This window comes from Macaca thibetana, chromosome 9 (genome assembly GCF_024542745.1).
Source record: "Macaca thibetana thibetana isolate TM-01 chromosome 9, ASM2454274v1, whole genome shotgun sequence".
NCBI lineage: Eukaryota > Metazoa > Chordata > Mammalia > Primates > Cercopithecidae > Macaca > Macaca thibetana.
In genome coordinates, this window is record NC_065586.1 from 45729227 (window position 1) to 45744212 (window position 14986).

The 14986-nt window shown below is 43.9% G+C and overlaps 1 protein-coding gene across 2 annotated transcripts in view; it reads left to right on the plus strand.

The window, feature by feature from the left end:
* Positions 1-10246, plus strand: part of LOC126962627 (arf-GAP with GTPase, ANK repeat and PH domain-containing protein 5-like) — a 19952-nt gene extending 9706 nt beyond the window's left edge. For both annotated transcript variants that reach the window (XM_050803885.1, XM_050803886.1), the window contains 4 exons: positions 3563-3663; positions 6281-6316; positions 9380-9431; positions 9687-10246. In XM_050803885.1, the coding sequence (XP_050659842.1) occupies positions 3563-3663; positions 6281-6316; positions 9380-9431; positions 9687-9815 (318 nt within the window). In that variant the 3' untranslated portion in view covers positions 9816-10246. The remainder of the gene's footprint in view (positions 1-3562; positions 3664-6280; positions 6317-9379; positions 9432-9686) is intronic.
* Positions 10247-14986: the final 4740 nt, after the last annotated feature.

Here is a 14986-nt window from a genome sequence, read left to right on the forward strand (position 1 = left end):
TCATAGCTTAGCTCCCACATATGGATGAGAACGTATGATGTTTGGTTTTCCATGCCTGAGTTACTTCACTTAGAATAATAGTCTTTACTTCCATCCAGGTTACTGGGAATGCCATTAATTTATTCCTTATTATGGCTGAGTAGTATTCCTTATATATATATAGGTGTGTGTATGTATATCACATTTTCTTTACTCATTGACTGATGGGCATTTGGGCTGGTTCCATATTTTTGTAGCTGTAATTTGTTTGAGTTCCTCGTAGATTCTCGATCATAGCCCTTTGTCCGATGTATAGCCTGTGAAGATTCGCTCCCACTCTGTGGGGTGTCTACTTACTCTGCTGATTGTTCCTTTTCCTGTGCAGAAGCTCTTCAGTTAAGTCTCACCTGTTTGTTTTTGTTGTATTTGCTTTTGTGTTCTTGGTCATGAAATCTTTGCCTAAGCCAGTGTCTAGATGGGTTTTTCCAGTGTTATCTTCTAGAATTTTTATGGTTTCAGGTCATAGATTTATGTCCTTGATCCATCTTGAGTTGATTTTTGTGTAAGGTGAGAGTTGAGGATCCAGTTTCATTCTCCTGCATGTGGCTTGCCAATTATCCCAGCACCATTTGTTGAATAGGGTTTACTTTCTTCACTTTATGTTTTAGTTGGCTTTGTTGAAAATCAGTTGGCAATAGGTATTTGAGTTTATTTCTGGGTTCTCTATTATGTTCCATTGGTGTATGTGCCTATTTTTGTACCACTACCATGCTATTTTGGTGACTATGGCCTACTGTTTTACATTTTACCCTACTTTCCAAAGTGCCATTTCCCTGTAAGTTCACAACCTGCCATTAGTTCTGCAAGACAAACTGGCTCGCTTCTGTTCCACTCACTTTCTAGTATAGTTTGAAATAAGTAATGTGATGCCTCCAGATTTGTGGTTTTTGCTTAGTTTTGTTTTGGCTATGTGGGTTCTTGTTTGGTCCCATATGAATTTTAGGGTGGTTTTTTTCTAGTTCTGTGAAGAAGGATGGTGGTATTTTTATGGGAATTAGGTTGAATTTTTAGATTGCTTTTGGCAGTATGGTCATTTTCACAATATTCATTCTACCCATTCATGAGCATGGGATGTCTTTCCATTTGTTTGTGTCCATGATTTCATTCAGCAATGTTCTATAGTTCCCAATGGCGTATCAAAAAGATAATCCAGCCGGGCACGGTGGCTCACACCTGTAATCCCAGCACTTTGGGAGGCCAAAGTGGGTGGATCACGAGGTCAGGAGTTTGAGACCAGCCTGGCCAACATGGTGAAACCCTGTCTCTACTAAAAATACAAAAATTAGCCGGGTGTGATGGTGCGTGCCTGTAATCCCAGCTACTCAGGAGGCTGAGGCAGGAGAATCACTTGAACCTGGGAGACAGAGGTTGCAGTGAACCAAGATCACCCCACTGCACTCCAGCCTGGGTGACAGAGCAAGACTCCATCTCAAAAAAAAAAGATAATCCACCATGATCAAATGGGTTTCATACCAGGGATGCAGGGATGGATTAACATATACAAGTCAATAAATATGATATACCACATAAACAGAATTAAAAACAAAAAATCACATGATCATCTCAATAGACACAGAAAAAGCATTTGACCGAATGCAGCATCCTTTTATGATTAAAACCCTCAGCAAAATTGGCATACAAGGATCATACCTCAATGTAATAAAAGCCATCTATGACAAACCCACAGCCAACATAATACTGAACGGGGAAAAGTTGAAAGCATTCCCCGAGAACCGGAACAAGACAAGGATGCCCACTCTCACCACTTCTATTCAACATAGTACTGGAAGGCCTAGCCAGAGCAATCACACAAGAGAAAGCAATAAAAGCATCCAGATCAGTAAAGAGGAAGTCAAACTGTTGCTGTTTGCTGATGATATGATCATATACCTAGGAAATCCTAAACTGATAAATGAATTCAGGAAAGATTCAGGAGACAAAATTAATGTACACAAATCAGTAGCTGTGTTATACCCCAACAGCAACCAACCTTAGAATCAAACCAAGAACTCAACCCCTTTTATGATAGCTGCAAAAATAAAATAAAATAAAATAAAATAAAATAAAATACTTAGGAATAGACCTAACCAAGGAGGTAAAGACCTCTACAAGGAAAACAACTTTAGTATTTTTAATGGGTTAAAATGAGAAGCAGCAGGTACAGCGGAAGAAGTCGGTGCGCATCGGCGTCCAATGGGTACTGGACCTTTGATGGTAAGGCTACTAAATTACTAGGTACAATTATTTTCTAGTTTTTGTTATTAAACCTTAAAACTACTAAGTAACCCCTTCCATTTCTTGTTAAAGATCATAACATTTCAAGCTCTGATTTATGCTGACTGATGTTAGATTGTTTATATTTTGTGACTACCTTAAATAATACCTATAAACAGTAAACCGTTAGTAATGTTTTTGCTATAATTAAATGTAGTAAGACTTATCTTCCAAATTATAACTGAATTGTCAAACACTTGTCAAAGTTTTGGATTTACTCAAAATTCTATGCTCAGCAGCTGGAGGTAGGAAGAGTAAGGGCCCTCCGTTACTCTTATGGAGAGGCATACTTTCTCATGAGGGGAATACTCTGCAAGAATTCATATCTTGTAAGCAGTGGTGAATGCTACTAATTAGTGTACAAAAAAATTTTTTTGGCGTGGCTGCCAACAAAGAGATCCAAGAGGGTAGATGGAGTCGAGCTTGCTGAAGCAAGGAAAGAGAAAAGCAGTATTCTAGGGAGAGAGCAGGGGTAGAGCAGGAAAATGACTAGGTGCAGGTCAGATGATTTATCGAATGAAATGGATCAAGTTTTGAAATGAATGGAAAGTATTCTCTGAGTCTCATTTGAGTCATGTCATGGCAGTCTTATTTAAACATGAAGTGAAAGTTAGATTTTTTAAGTTGTCATCTGTTTTCAGGGTGTGAGAGAATATTTAAGTGATACTTTTTTTATCCTCAACATAAGAAAATAGGACTAGAGAAACCTGTGACTTCCTCACTTGTTGGTGGCCTAGCAGCCCTGGCACACAGAGCCTCTGAATCTGAAACACTTGTTTTGTCACAATATCACCTGAAATAATACATTTAGGATGAGTAATTTAGTAAATGCATTAGTCTTGTATTCACTGCAATAAAATGCTCTTGTACCAGTATTATTTAATGCATTACATTTTATTGTAATAAATAAATCATAGAAATAGAAATTCTTGGCTGCTTTATATTGCTGTAGAAAAAAACCAGTGAAATCTTATTTTAAACTTTTCTCATGATTTTTAAAGGGAATTCATAAAATCTTTGTTAGGTTTGATGACAGGTACCATATTAAGGGCAGCATTTTATAACCCATATCTTAAACATCGTCTCTGGAAGTTAAGAGCCTCCAATGGATTTTCTGTAGAGTGCACATGATACCGCACTCAGGCAGTTCATGGAGTGTAAGAAATATCTTAGTGGTTTGTCATTTCACATTTTAACCAAGAAAAAATACACTTTGATAAGTTTAGCTTACACTTCCCTTCCCCTTCAGGTATCTACTGTGCGTTTCAGTCAACAATACAGCTCATGTTCGACAATACTCCTTGATGACAGCACAGCCAGCCAGCCTTATCTTACAATGACAATAATATCGTGAGTACAACTATACTGCCAAGGGATGGATTCCTTTATTCTAAAATTATTTCAGTCATTTGTTTTTCCTCTTCAGCAATCAGTTTAAGAAATTGGAGTCAACTATATATTGATATCCAGATTCTAAATATTAAGTATCAATTTCTCTTTTAATCTTAGATGTCTTGGTGGAAGGAAAAATCAGCAAAGAAACAATCCCAGAAAAAGCATATTTTTTTTTAATGCCTTTATGCCTTGAGACACTGTTGAACTCAGTGAGAAGGATACGTTCCCTTTATTGAATGTTTCTTTGTGAAAACTTAGTTGTTCAGTGCATTATAGGCCTAAATCAGTGTGTACTACTTTCAACATTCGACTCAGAAGAAGGAACAGCTTTTCCTCTTCTGGCACCACAGTGTATCTGCATTTGAATTTCTCCCATTGTGCATGAACACCTCATGGGCTACAAAGATGCGCTTTGAGAGCACCCTGAGATGAAGTTTATTTTAAAAGGAACAACAACCAACACCAGCACCAGCTCCACAGGGGCTGTCCAGTGTACATTATTATCATCTCCTGGGTCATGAGTGTTGATTTTGAGAACACAGTTTGGAAAGTAGTAATTTAGAATATTAATATTTTTATCTTTAATTTTACTATTCATTCTGTAAACATAACTAGCTTATAAACAATTTCGTTTCAAATGCACTAGCCTTTTTAGCTAATTCAATTTTACTTCAATAAAAGTGGCAAGTTTATACTCATAATAATGTCACTTTCCTCCCTCCCTTTTAACAATAGTTGTGATGAAATTGTGTTTCAGCAAAAACTGGACTCAAACTCTGTCTCAAGTCCTGAGCTTTGGGACCTGTTGAGTAATCACCAAATGTCTGTAGTCAGCCAAGTCTCTGAAATCTTTGAGCACACCAAAACTGCTTTACCTAGAGTCCCTGGCTTCTTTTGAGTTCAAAAGATTTTGATGTGTTAGCATACAATTCAAAAATAGCTTTGAAGATTAATCTTGCTCAAACATATTTCATGTTTTTTTCCTCATTCTACTTTTTAGAAGTCTACTTTTGAAAGTAAAGTAAGTTTTAATTTGCCATCAGCAGTTTGAGAAATAATCATTTGGTATATTAACTATTGGTGAAATAAAGGTTTATTGAGCAAATTAATAGGGCAAATTGGCTTCAAGAAAAGGTTTTGAAAAATGTTTATCACGAGTCAGTAGTGCAGTGTTGTCAGTGGGATAGGTGGAACTCACTGAGATCACTTATGCAAGGTTTTTTTTCAAAATACAGGTCTGCAAACACATGTATCTTCCCATCTTCACCTTCCCTCTATCTCTGGGCACTGAGAAGTCTTTTAGGAAAATAGGGATGGATGTGAGGCATCTTTATGTGGAGAAAGGCATCCCAGAAGATTCTGATTTTCACCCCAGCTCTATCATTCCAAACTTTGCTACACATTGAAATCACCTGGGAAACTTTTACCAACAACCTTGATGCCCAGAGTCATACCCAACACTAATTACATTGAAATGTCTCATGTTGAAGATGAGGCAGTTATTAAAGCTTCTCAGGTGATTTTAATGTGCAGCAAAGTTTGAGAACCACGGCTTCATTTGAGTTTAGGATGAGAAACTGCTCCTATTTGGTGGGACCTTGGGCAAGTCAGTTTTAAGGTTTGTTTCCCTGATCTGTAAAAATGAGTGTTGAATTAAATGTCATGTAAGGTCATTGGTCCTTTCCAGCATGTAACTTTAAATTCTGTGATTTTAAAATTATTTCAGAGATGAAAACTACTTGAAGCACTATAGACATATCCATCTTACATGCTAATATTTCAGGCTTTTTAAAAAGTGCTAATATTGTGTAGACCTATTACTAAAATTGAGATTTGCCTTCCCTCAGTTGTTTTCAGCCTCACTCTACAAAATTAGCTGGGCGTGGTGGTGCATGCCTGTAATCCCAGCTACTCAGGATGTTGAGGCAGGGGAATGGCTTGAACCCGGGAGGCAGAAGTTGTGGTGAGCCAAGATCGCACCATTGCACTCAAGCCTGGGCAACAAGAGTGAATCTCTATCCCAAAAACAACACACACACACAAAATTACCTGGGCATAGTGGCACAAAACTGTGCTGAGGCTGAGACTGGTGAATCGCTTGAACCTGGGAGGCAGAGGTTGCAGTGACCCCCAGCTACTTGGGAGGCTGAGGCATGAGAATCGCTTGAACCTGGGAGGTGGAGGTTGTGGTGAGCCAAGATCCCACCACTGCACTCCAGTCTGAGCAACAGAGCGAGATTCTGGGTCAAAAAATAAACACATAAAATAAATCGGATGGGACGAAAGGTTTTGTGGGTAGAAGAGCATATAACAGGGAAATCTGTTATTATTTATATATTATAATCATCAACAGAAACACGTCTTCTTAACAGCATATTGCCTCACATTTTAGTTCTCGTATTTTTGTGAAAAAACAAGAAATGAAACAAAGTGCCCTTATGGTGCTGTTCTGAACTAGAAGATTTGAATTTCAGGGCCGCTAGGAGAGTTTCCTCTGCCCTGCTTTTAAAAAGTGTCTTCAGGCCTAACAAATGGTAACATCTATTGTTATGAATTGTTTTTCTTTCCACAGAGTGACCTTGGAGATACATCATGATATCACGCAAAGGTGAGCTTTTTAGAAATCTGTCTTGTTATTCTAGCTAATTGCTTTGCAAGATACCAAGCTCAGTGTTAGGTCACAGCTCTAGACATCATAAGCTGTATTGTGCCTGCTAAAATATCGAAGCAAATTATTTGTGTTTTCTTTGTTCCTTAAGACTCTTAATTCTTAAATGATTGAGAATCTCAAAGAGTGTGTGTTTATATTGATTATACTGATATTTACTGTGGTAGAAATATAACATTGAGATTTTTTTTCAAAATCTATTTTTAGTTTAGATTTCACAGCCTTACCACTGTTGATATTATGAGCTAGATAACGCTTTGTTGTGAGGACTGTCCTGTGCATTGCAGAGAGTTTAGCAGCATTCATGGCCTCTACCAACTAGATGTCAGTAGTAACCCATGGCCCAGGTTGTAACAACAGAAAATATTCCTTGAGAACAATATTATTAACAGAAATTTTTCGTTGAAAAAATAACTTTTCTACAATCAAAAGTTGAGTAAAAAGTGTGTCATGTATTTGTATTATTTAAAGTCTCTCATGTTGAGCTTAATAGGAGACAACTGGATTCTCTAGATGTTTCTTTACAATTTGCTATAAAAAAGTAATAAGAGGCTGAGCACGGTGGCTCACGCCTGTAATCCCAGCACTTTGGGAGGCCAAGGTGGGTGGACCACAAGGTCAGGAGATCAAGACCATCCTGACTAACATGGTGAAACCCGCCTCTGCTGAAAGTACCCAAAAAAAAAAAAGCAATAAGATGGCTGGGTGCATGGTGTAATCTCAGCACTGGGAGGCATGCCTGTAGTCTAGCTACTACTTGGGAGGCTGAGACCGGAGAATCACTTGAACCTGGGAGGCAGACGTTGCAGTGAGCCGAGATCTCGCCATTGCACCCCAGCCTGAGTGACAGAGGGAGACTCCATCTCAAGAAAAGAAAAAAAGAAGCAATAAGATGACCCAACCTCATGCAAATAGGTAGCTGGTAAAAGGTGTATTTTTAAAGTTTTCAGACAGTTGTGGGTATTCTTTAATACTAAATCAAAACTTCACAAGTGCTAGTTTCTTAAATTAGTTACAGTGGCATTTTCCATATTAATAAATTTATTCCATCAGTACTCCTTGATCTTTCTTGCACAGTAAATGGATCTTTCCCCCATACTTGCATTTACAATATTATGCATTAGTTACTTGGAATATATTGGTTTATGTTTTATTATGTCAAAAATCACTTTTAGTTTAATCACCAATCTTACTTTAAAACGCCTTTAAGTATTGAAAAGCTGTCAAGGCTACAGTAGAAGGAACAAGTTTTTCAAAGTTCTCAGGAAAGCTTAAATTTCATCATTGGGAACAAATACTCAATTTCCTTGAAGGAACAAACTCTCACTTCATTTATTTTTGAGAATGATAGTTTTACTTCTTTTTTTAGACTGAGTCTCACTCTGTCACTTGGCTGGAGTGCTTTGGCATGATCTCAGCTCAAGCAATCCTCTCACCTCAGGCTCCTGTGTAGCTGGGACCACAGATGTGTGGCACCACGCCAGGCTAATTTTCTTGTGTTGTTGGTAGAGGCAGGTTTTTGTTATGTTGCCTAGGCTGGTCTCGAACTGCTGAAGGAGCTCAAGCCATCTGCCTGCTTTGGCCTCCCAAAGTGCTGGGATTTTACAGGCATGAGCCACAGCGCCGGCCCAGTTGTACTTTTAAATAAAAACAATGTTCTGTGAAAAAATTGGTTGTTCAGTTCACAATTAAATCACGAATTCTTTTTTTTTAAAAAAAAAAAAAAAAAACAACAACAACAATGACTGTACTGCAGTCAGCAGAAGCGCTTCTTGTTAACTTTCCACTTACCAGAATCGTAAAGAGACATGTCAAGATTTAATAACATTAATTTCTACTGCTTCATCAAAGACATTCTTAAGTAATTCAGGCTACCTTTTTTAACTATAGGGGATAGTAAAGAATAGAGTGACTAATGTAATTGGTACCACTGCCTTGATTTATGCTGAGAAACCAGCAGTTTTACCCACTTTTACTTTTATACAGTCATGGCAAATGTCAACGAAAAAGCAGGCAATGACTTTGTATTACTTTTACAAATTTTTAAATTTTTAAATCAGCTTTCTCAGGTTTAATTAGTATGATTCAGAACAGTGTTGGCCAGGCACAGTGGCTCAGGCCTGTAATCCCAGCACTTTGGGAGTCCAAGGCGAGCAGATCACCTGAGGTCAGGAGTTCAATACCAGCCTGGCCAACATAGTGAAACCACATCTCTACTAAAAATACAAAAATTAGCTGGGCGTGGTGGTGGGCGCCTGTAATCCCAGCTACTTGGGAGGTTGAGGTAGGAGAATCACTTGAACCTGGGAGGCAAAGATTGCCGTGAACCGAGATCGTGCCATTGTACTCCAGCCTGGGCAACAAGAGTGAAACCCGGTCTCGGAAAAAAAAAAAAAAAAAAACAGTTGGCCTCTTAGGCCTTCTGGAAAGGGTCTTGGGGATCCTGAGAGGTCCACAGAGCACATTTGGGGAACCACTGGTTTATCACGTAGGCACAATGCATTAGCTTTACAAAGTTTAAAGTTCATCAAAGACTGGCCTCTTAAAAAGGCAGATGAGTTTTTAATTCAAACAGCAGAAAATACACAAATACATCATGAGAATATACTACAGAGAACTAAAGAGAAAGGAAGCTCGGAAATCTGAATCACGTTTACATTTATTAAAGTTCATCACTACTGCTTTGTAAAACATTCTTGTGTTTCAGTGTGTGGTTAGAAGAGTGAAAATATATTTGGTTTGTTGCCATTGCCTGTCAGGGAGAGTCAGTACTTACGGGCATTTCTGACTGGTTACATAGAAAAGACTTCACAGAACAGGACATGAAGTCCTCAGAAAGAAGAAGTCAGGAAACCCTCTGCAAGTCAGGATCCAGGAGAAAAATTTGTAAAAACTGCTTCGGTAAAGTAAACAGCAAAGCACACAGGAGGCCGTATTTTACTAAACATATGTGATACTAATATACTAACAGTTTTTGAAGTAATGCACACTCTTATTTTATAGACATGCAGATGGATCTTTGAGCATATCTGATGAGAAGTTATACTCATTTACGGTAAGTGGCGCTTTTATTGCGGTTGTATTTTCATCATACACTTGTATCTGTTTCATGCTGAAGTCAAAGGCATCTTTTTTTTAAATCTTCCCCATTTCATGTCACATTTAGTCATCTTAAGTGTTGTAAAAAGAATGTGCTGGAATAAGAACTGATCTGCAGCTCTGTTTAGTTAGTGAGCTAGTATGAGTAAATATACTACCCAAATAACAGAAAGTGTATCTTTTTTTTTTTTTTTTTTTTTTTTTTTTTGAGGTGGAGTCTCTCTCTGTAGCCCAGGCTGGAGTGCAGTCATGTGATCTTGGCTCCCTGCAGGCTCTGCCTCCCAGGTCCCTGTTCAAGCAGAAACCTGAACCAAGTGAACAAGTTCAACATCATCAGTAAGAAGAACTATCAGTGCCATAACTCTGATGGAATGCACGGGGAAGGATTCCACATCATTTTTGTACTGTAATGGCCAAAAGTGCATAACTTCAGTCCAATCATGGAAATACATCAGAAAAACCCAAATCGAGGAACATTTGACAAATACTGATCAGTACTGGTTCAAAGTGTCACGGTTAGGAAAGGTAAGGAAAGACTGAGGAACTGTCACTGCAGTCCTACAAAATGTCAAGAGACTAAGAAATAACTAAATGCCCCGTGATCCTGGATGGCATTTGGGAACAGAAAAAGGACATTAGTGGAAAAAGTGGTGAAACTCCAATAAGGACTTTAGTTTAGCTAATATGTTCAATTTAAATTAAATAATTTAAATATATTTAAACATTATTTAAATGTATTAAATTAATAAAATTGTTTATTTTGTGAAATAATTTTAATCTGGTTAAATATGAGAATGTGGATTTCCTGGTTCTGATCACCGTACTGTGGCTATCTAAGAGGTGAACATTCAGGGAGGCTGGGGGAGGAATAAATGGAAATTATACTACTGAGTTGGGAGAGAAACCTACCCCATCAGTCACGAAACCCTCACATTCACGGCAGTGTGTCGGAGGTTCCAATATGAATGGCATTTCCCAGATGTCAGTGCGAGGTGCCTGTGGAGGGAGTGGGGCTCCCTGGGAATCTAGTGGAGAGCATTCGGGGCTCCCTTCCTCAGGAGCCTGCCCTTCCTGCACAGAAGCATCAGCCTCACCTCTGTAGCACTGCTCCTCTGCCTCTCAGAACCCACTCGGCTTCAGGCAGTTTCTACTGCCAGCCTCCTTTCACAGATACAGCCTCCAGCGACTCAGCCCTGCCTTCCCAAGTGTTCCCGCCTCTCTTGGGAAGGGATGCTCTCAGATTCCGCACCCCTGGACTTCCCCGGGCAGCACCTGCTCCTTCATTCTTCACTTCCGCAGCTCTCCGTTCTCACTCTGAGGGTCCTCTCCTCCTGGGAGTGTGTGTTGCTGGCAACAATGAAGATCCCCCCCAGGTCGCCCCCCATGCCCTGTTCTTCTGCACTTCCCTGGCTTCCTGTGTTGGTTCTGCTGGTGTCACCTGCTTTTGGGTTTACGTGGCTTCCCAGCTTCCTAATTTCTCTGAAGTTGAGTTTGATGTGTGTGTTGATGATGGGCTTTTTCTTCCTCCTCCTCCTCCTCCTCCTCCTCCTCAGTCTTGTTGTTGCTCCATATAGTTTCCAGAAGGAGAAAAGGGACACTGTAAAATTAAGCTGCTACAGGCCTAGCACAGTGGCTCACACCTGTAATCCCAGCCCTTTGGGAGGCCGAGGCAGGTGGAGCACCTGAGGTCAGGAGTTCGATACCAGGCTGGCCAACATGGTGAAACCCGATCTCTACCAAAAATACAAAAATTAGCAAGGCATGGTGGTGTGTGCCTGTAATCCCAGCTACTCAGGAGGCTGAGGCAGGAGGATCTCTTGAACCTGGGAGGTAGAAGTTACAGTGAGCCGAGATCGTGCTACTGCACTTCACCCTGGGCAACAAGAGTGAAACTCCATCTCAAAATAATAGTAGTAGTAGTAGTAGTAGTAGTAATAATAATAATAATAATAATAATAATAAAGCTGCTGCCATGTTTCTATCAGACCCAGACATCCCGCAGAGTGAGCTGGAATTCTCTGTTTCTCTGTTTCGCCTCCATACCCACTGGCTCCTCTCTGCCCGCTCCCTCTTGGGCTGCATCACCAGCATGCCTCGCTCTCTGGCCCTAGTGGAATTCAGACAGTGGGGGATGTCACAGGAGGTGGGAGAGAGAGAGGAGAGGTAGTTATTTGCTCAGATTCTTCCTTGCTGGTTTGGCAGTGGCCACATCTTTCTACTGATGACTGCAGCTCCTGATGATCCTCCTCTACACCCACAGCTGTCTTTGGGGTCTGCGGACACCTTTCCTGTCCCTCTAGACCCAGGGAGAGAACAGCTCGCCCTCTTCCTGCTCCAGGGCATTCCTCATCTCTCACCGGTTCCCTTAACTCTGTCCACACTTCTGTGAACAGCCCCTTTCCTCAAGTACCCATTCGAATACGTCCTCTGGCTTCCCCCAGGAGCCTGACTGGTACCCACAGGTGGGTGGATGCTGGCGCGCTGCCGGGCCCCTCTTCCTCTGGTGACTGGCCAGCCAAGTTTCCGGGAGTCTCGTTAGCGGGGGCAGGCGGTGGGCACAGCACAAGCTGTGAGCTCAAATCCACAGAACAAAAGTGGGAGAAGACACCGGCAGGATGGACTGCCACAAAACTCTCGGCATTCGTGACGTCTGTCCTTTAAATCACACAAGGCATCATCAGGCTTCAGACATGAGACAGCCTAAGTATTTAAGTACTTCAGATAAACAAATTGTTTTTCAGAATTGGTCATTGCTAAGTTGGCAAATTGCTATTTGAAACACTGGCTCTCCTTGACTCAGTGATTCAGCCAGCTAGTCCCTTGCCAAGCTAGTTTGTTGGGCAAATTCCACCTTGAGAATGTATCTGCTCCTGTCAAAACCAGATTCTCCCTGCCTGAGGCTGGACTTGACCTTCTGACTCAGGATATGGTGACTGGGGTCCCTGGGCCCAAGGGTGGCCCCCTTGGGCCATTGTGGGCTGAACCTCTTCCATGATGGGGTGGGGGGGCAGGCCCCACCTAATTCACCCTTGACCTCATCCAGGCAGGTGAAGTTCCCTGCAGGAGTCACCTGAGCCCAGCCCCTCAGATCAGGATCCATCATGGTTAGGAGGATTTGGGGCTATCTCAGGTTCTTTGGCTAGAAAGGGGTCCCACTCTTAGGGGTCTGCCCCAGAGGTGGGGCACAGAGGGCCTGCTGGGGCCCATGGGCTGGGCTGGGTGGACGGGGATCTGGTCACAGCAGCAGCAGCTGGAAGGCCAATGGGAGGGCACCAGGGCCTGGGGCCCATGTCTGGTCCTGGGCCTCCCCAGGCCTCTTGTCTTCTCCCCCGCGGGCATTCGGGATCTGTGTCTGGACCCAGCCTTGCCCAGGAGGTCTAGGGCCATGGGGTGTTGTCATTAGAATCGCAGTGCTCACACCAAGGCAGTGCATTGAATTAGCAGGGCAGGGTCTCATGGGCAGGGACCATGTGGAGGGGGGGGGGGGAAGGGCAGTTGTCCCCAGAGGCTGTGGTGGGCCTGGCTCTGGGCCGGGCAGTGGGCCAGGGTCTGCTGTGTGTGGCTGAGCTCTGACCACAGGCTGTCTGGGGCTGGTGAGCTCCTGAGAGAGGGGACTGGTGCAGAGTACCCTAGGGTGGGAGCTCACGAGGAGGGGTCTGTGGGGTGTGGAAACCATTCTAGAGCAGGCAGATGACACTTGTCAGGGGAACAGGCATAGAAAGGACCCATGTGGGGGTGGGGGACACACAACCTCAGAAGGAGCAGGGAAGGGGCTTTGACAGGTCCAGGGAGCATCCCTGAGGTTTCCTAGCACAATTCCCACCAGCCATGTCCCAGGGGTCCCCCTGCCCCCAACCCTCTGCAGTGCCAGCCCAATGCCCTGGGCAAAATATCCTGGACTCTGGCTGTTACAAAGGAGGACAGGGTCATCTGGACCCGCCCGAGCTCCAGGCCCCCCACTTTCACAGCCCCGTCTGGGTCCAGAAGTTCGTACATATATAAATGAAAAATGTGCAGGAATCATATGATTGTATTCCCTTTCATAAAGAGGGCCCCTCTAAATTGTTTAAGCCCCGATTCACCCCTGGCCAAAGGAGACAACAATGGCATGTGTGGGGCCGTGGCCTTGAGACCCAGAGGTCCTGCTGCCCCACGATACCCACTGCCCACCCTAGGGGGACTGGCCGTAGCCCTGGAGCCCCCAAACACCATGCAGGCATGCAAGAGGGTCTCAGCTCCCGAGTACCAGGCTGGGAGGGCCCACAGTCCAGTAAACTAATCAAGCTCCGCCACACCCAGGAGAGCAGCTCCGGGAGCCTGCACTGGGGAGAGAGCCTCAGACCCCTGCCCCAGGCCTGCACCCCAGAAGTAGGAGCATGGGAACACCTCTCCTTGGCTCCCGGCCAGCGGAAGTCACATCCCCAGCCCTCTGGCTCCAGGCAGCCTCATGTCCCAGTCACTCCTTGGCCCACCTCACTGGTTGGTCAGAGCTCACTGCCCAAGGGCACCTCCCAGCACCTCAGTGACGAGTGGAGGGAACAGGTGTTTACCAGGAGCTGGCATGCTTTGTCTCAGGGATGATTAGTGACACAGCCAGGAAGGCACGCTATCCCCATTTTACAGATGAGGAAACGGAGGCTCAGGTTGGGCTGGTGACTAAGGGAAGCAGCATGTGGCAGGTGGCTTGAGGCATCTCTGTCCATCATGAGTGACTAGGGAGCAGCCCTGCCACTCCTCATGCGATGTGCCAGGAGCCAGGGAAGCTGCTTTCTTGGGGATTCTAACTAGAGCCAGAAGCATCTCCCTGAGTGGTGGTGGAGGCCTCTGTCTACTCCTCCAGGACTGCCAGGGGATAGGAGGGCACCGCTGACGTCACAGAGCCTCTAGGGTGAGTGAGCATCAGCTGAGCGGCGCCAGATGACTACGCTTCTCCTCAGTGCTGTGCCCCCTCTGCCTTGGGCAAGGCACCACCCTGAACGCCCCACCTATCCCATGGAGGCTGCAAACTGCTCTGCAGAGCCAGGGTCTCCAGGAATGGGGAGGGCAGTCACCCTCACTCCACTTGTGTTCACGACTCAAAGCACTGCCCAGGTCTCCAGGACCATAGAACCCCCAAACCCTCCACTGGGCCATACTGGAGACATGGAGCAGCAGGCTTAGAATCCTGGGCCTTGTCTCCAGGTACATATCCGTGCCCACAGGCTTGGGAAGCTTTGGTCTCGGGGAGCTGGCACTCACGCCCCCTGCCTCAAGGAAGGGGCATGTCCAGATGTCTCCTGTCCAGCCTCAGCCCTGTTCCCTGCCCCTATCCGTCATGGGGTCCCTAGGACAGGGTTACAGAAGTCTCATGCTGTCAGGGGATGCTGCCAACCCAGTGCCAGGGTGGTTCCACCCAGCCCCTTCCTGCTGCCACCCTCTCTGACTCACCTATCCAGCCTCCTACTGGGCTGGGGCCAGAGCGTAGACAGGCACCAGAGGCAGCTATAAAAGCACGTTGGGCCAGTCCTCAGC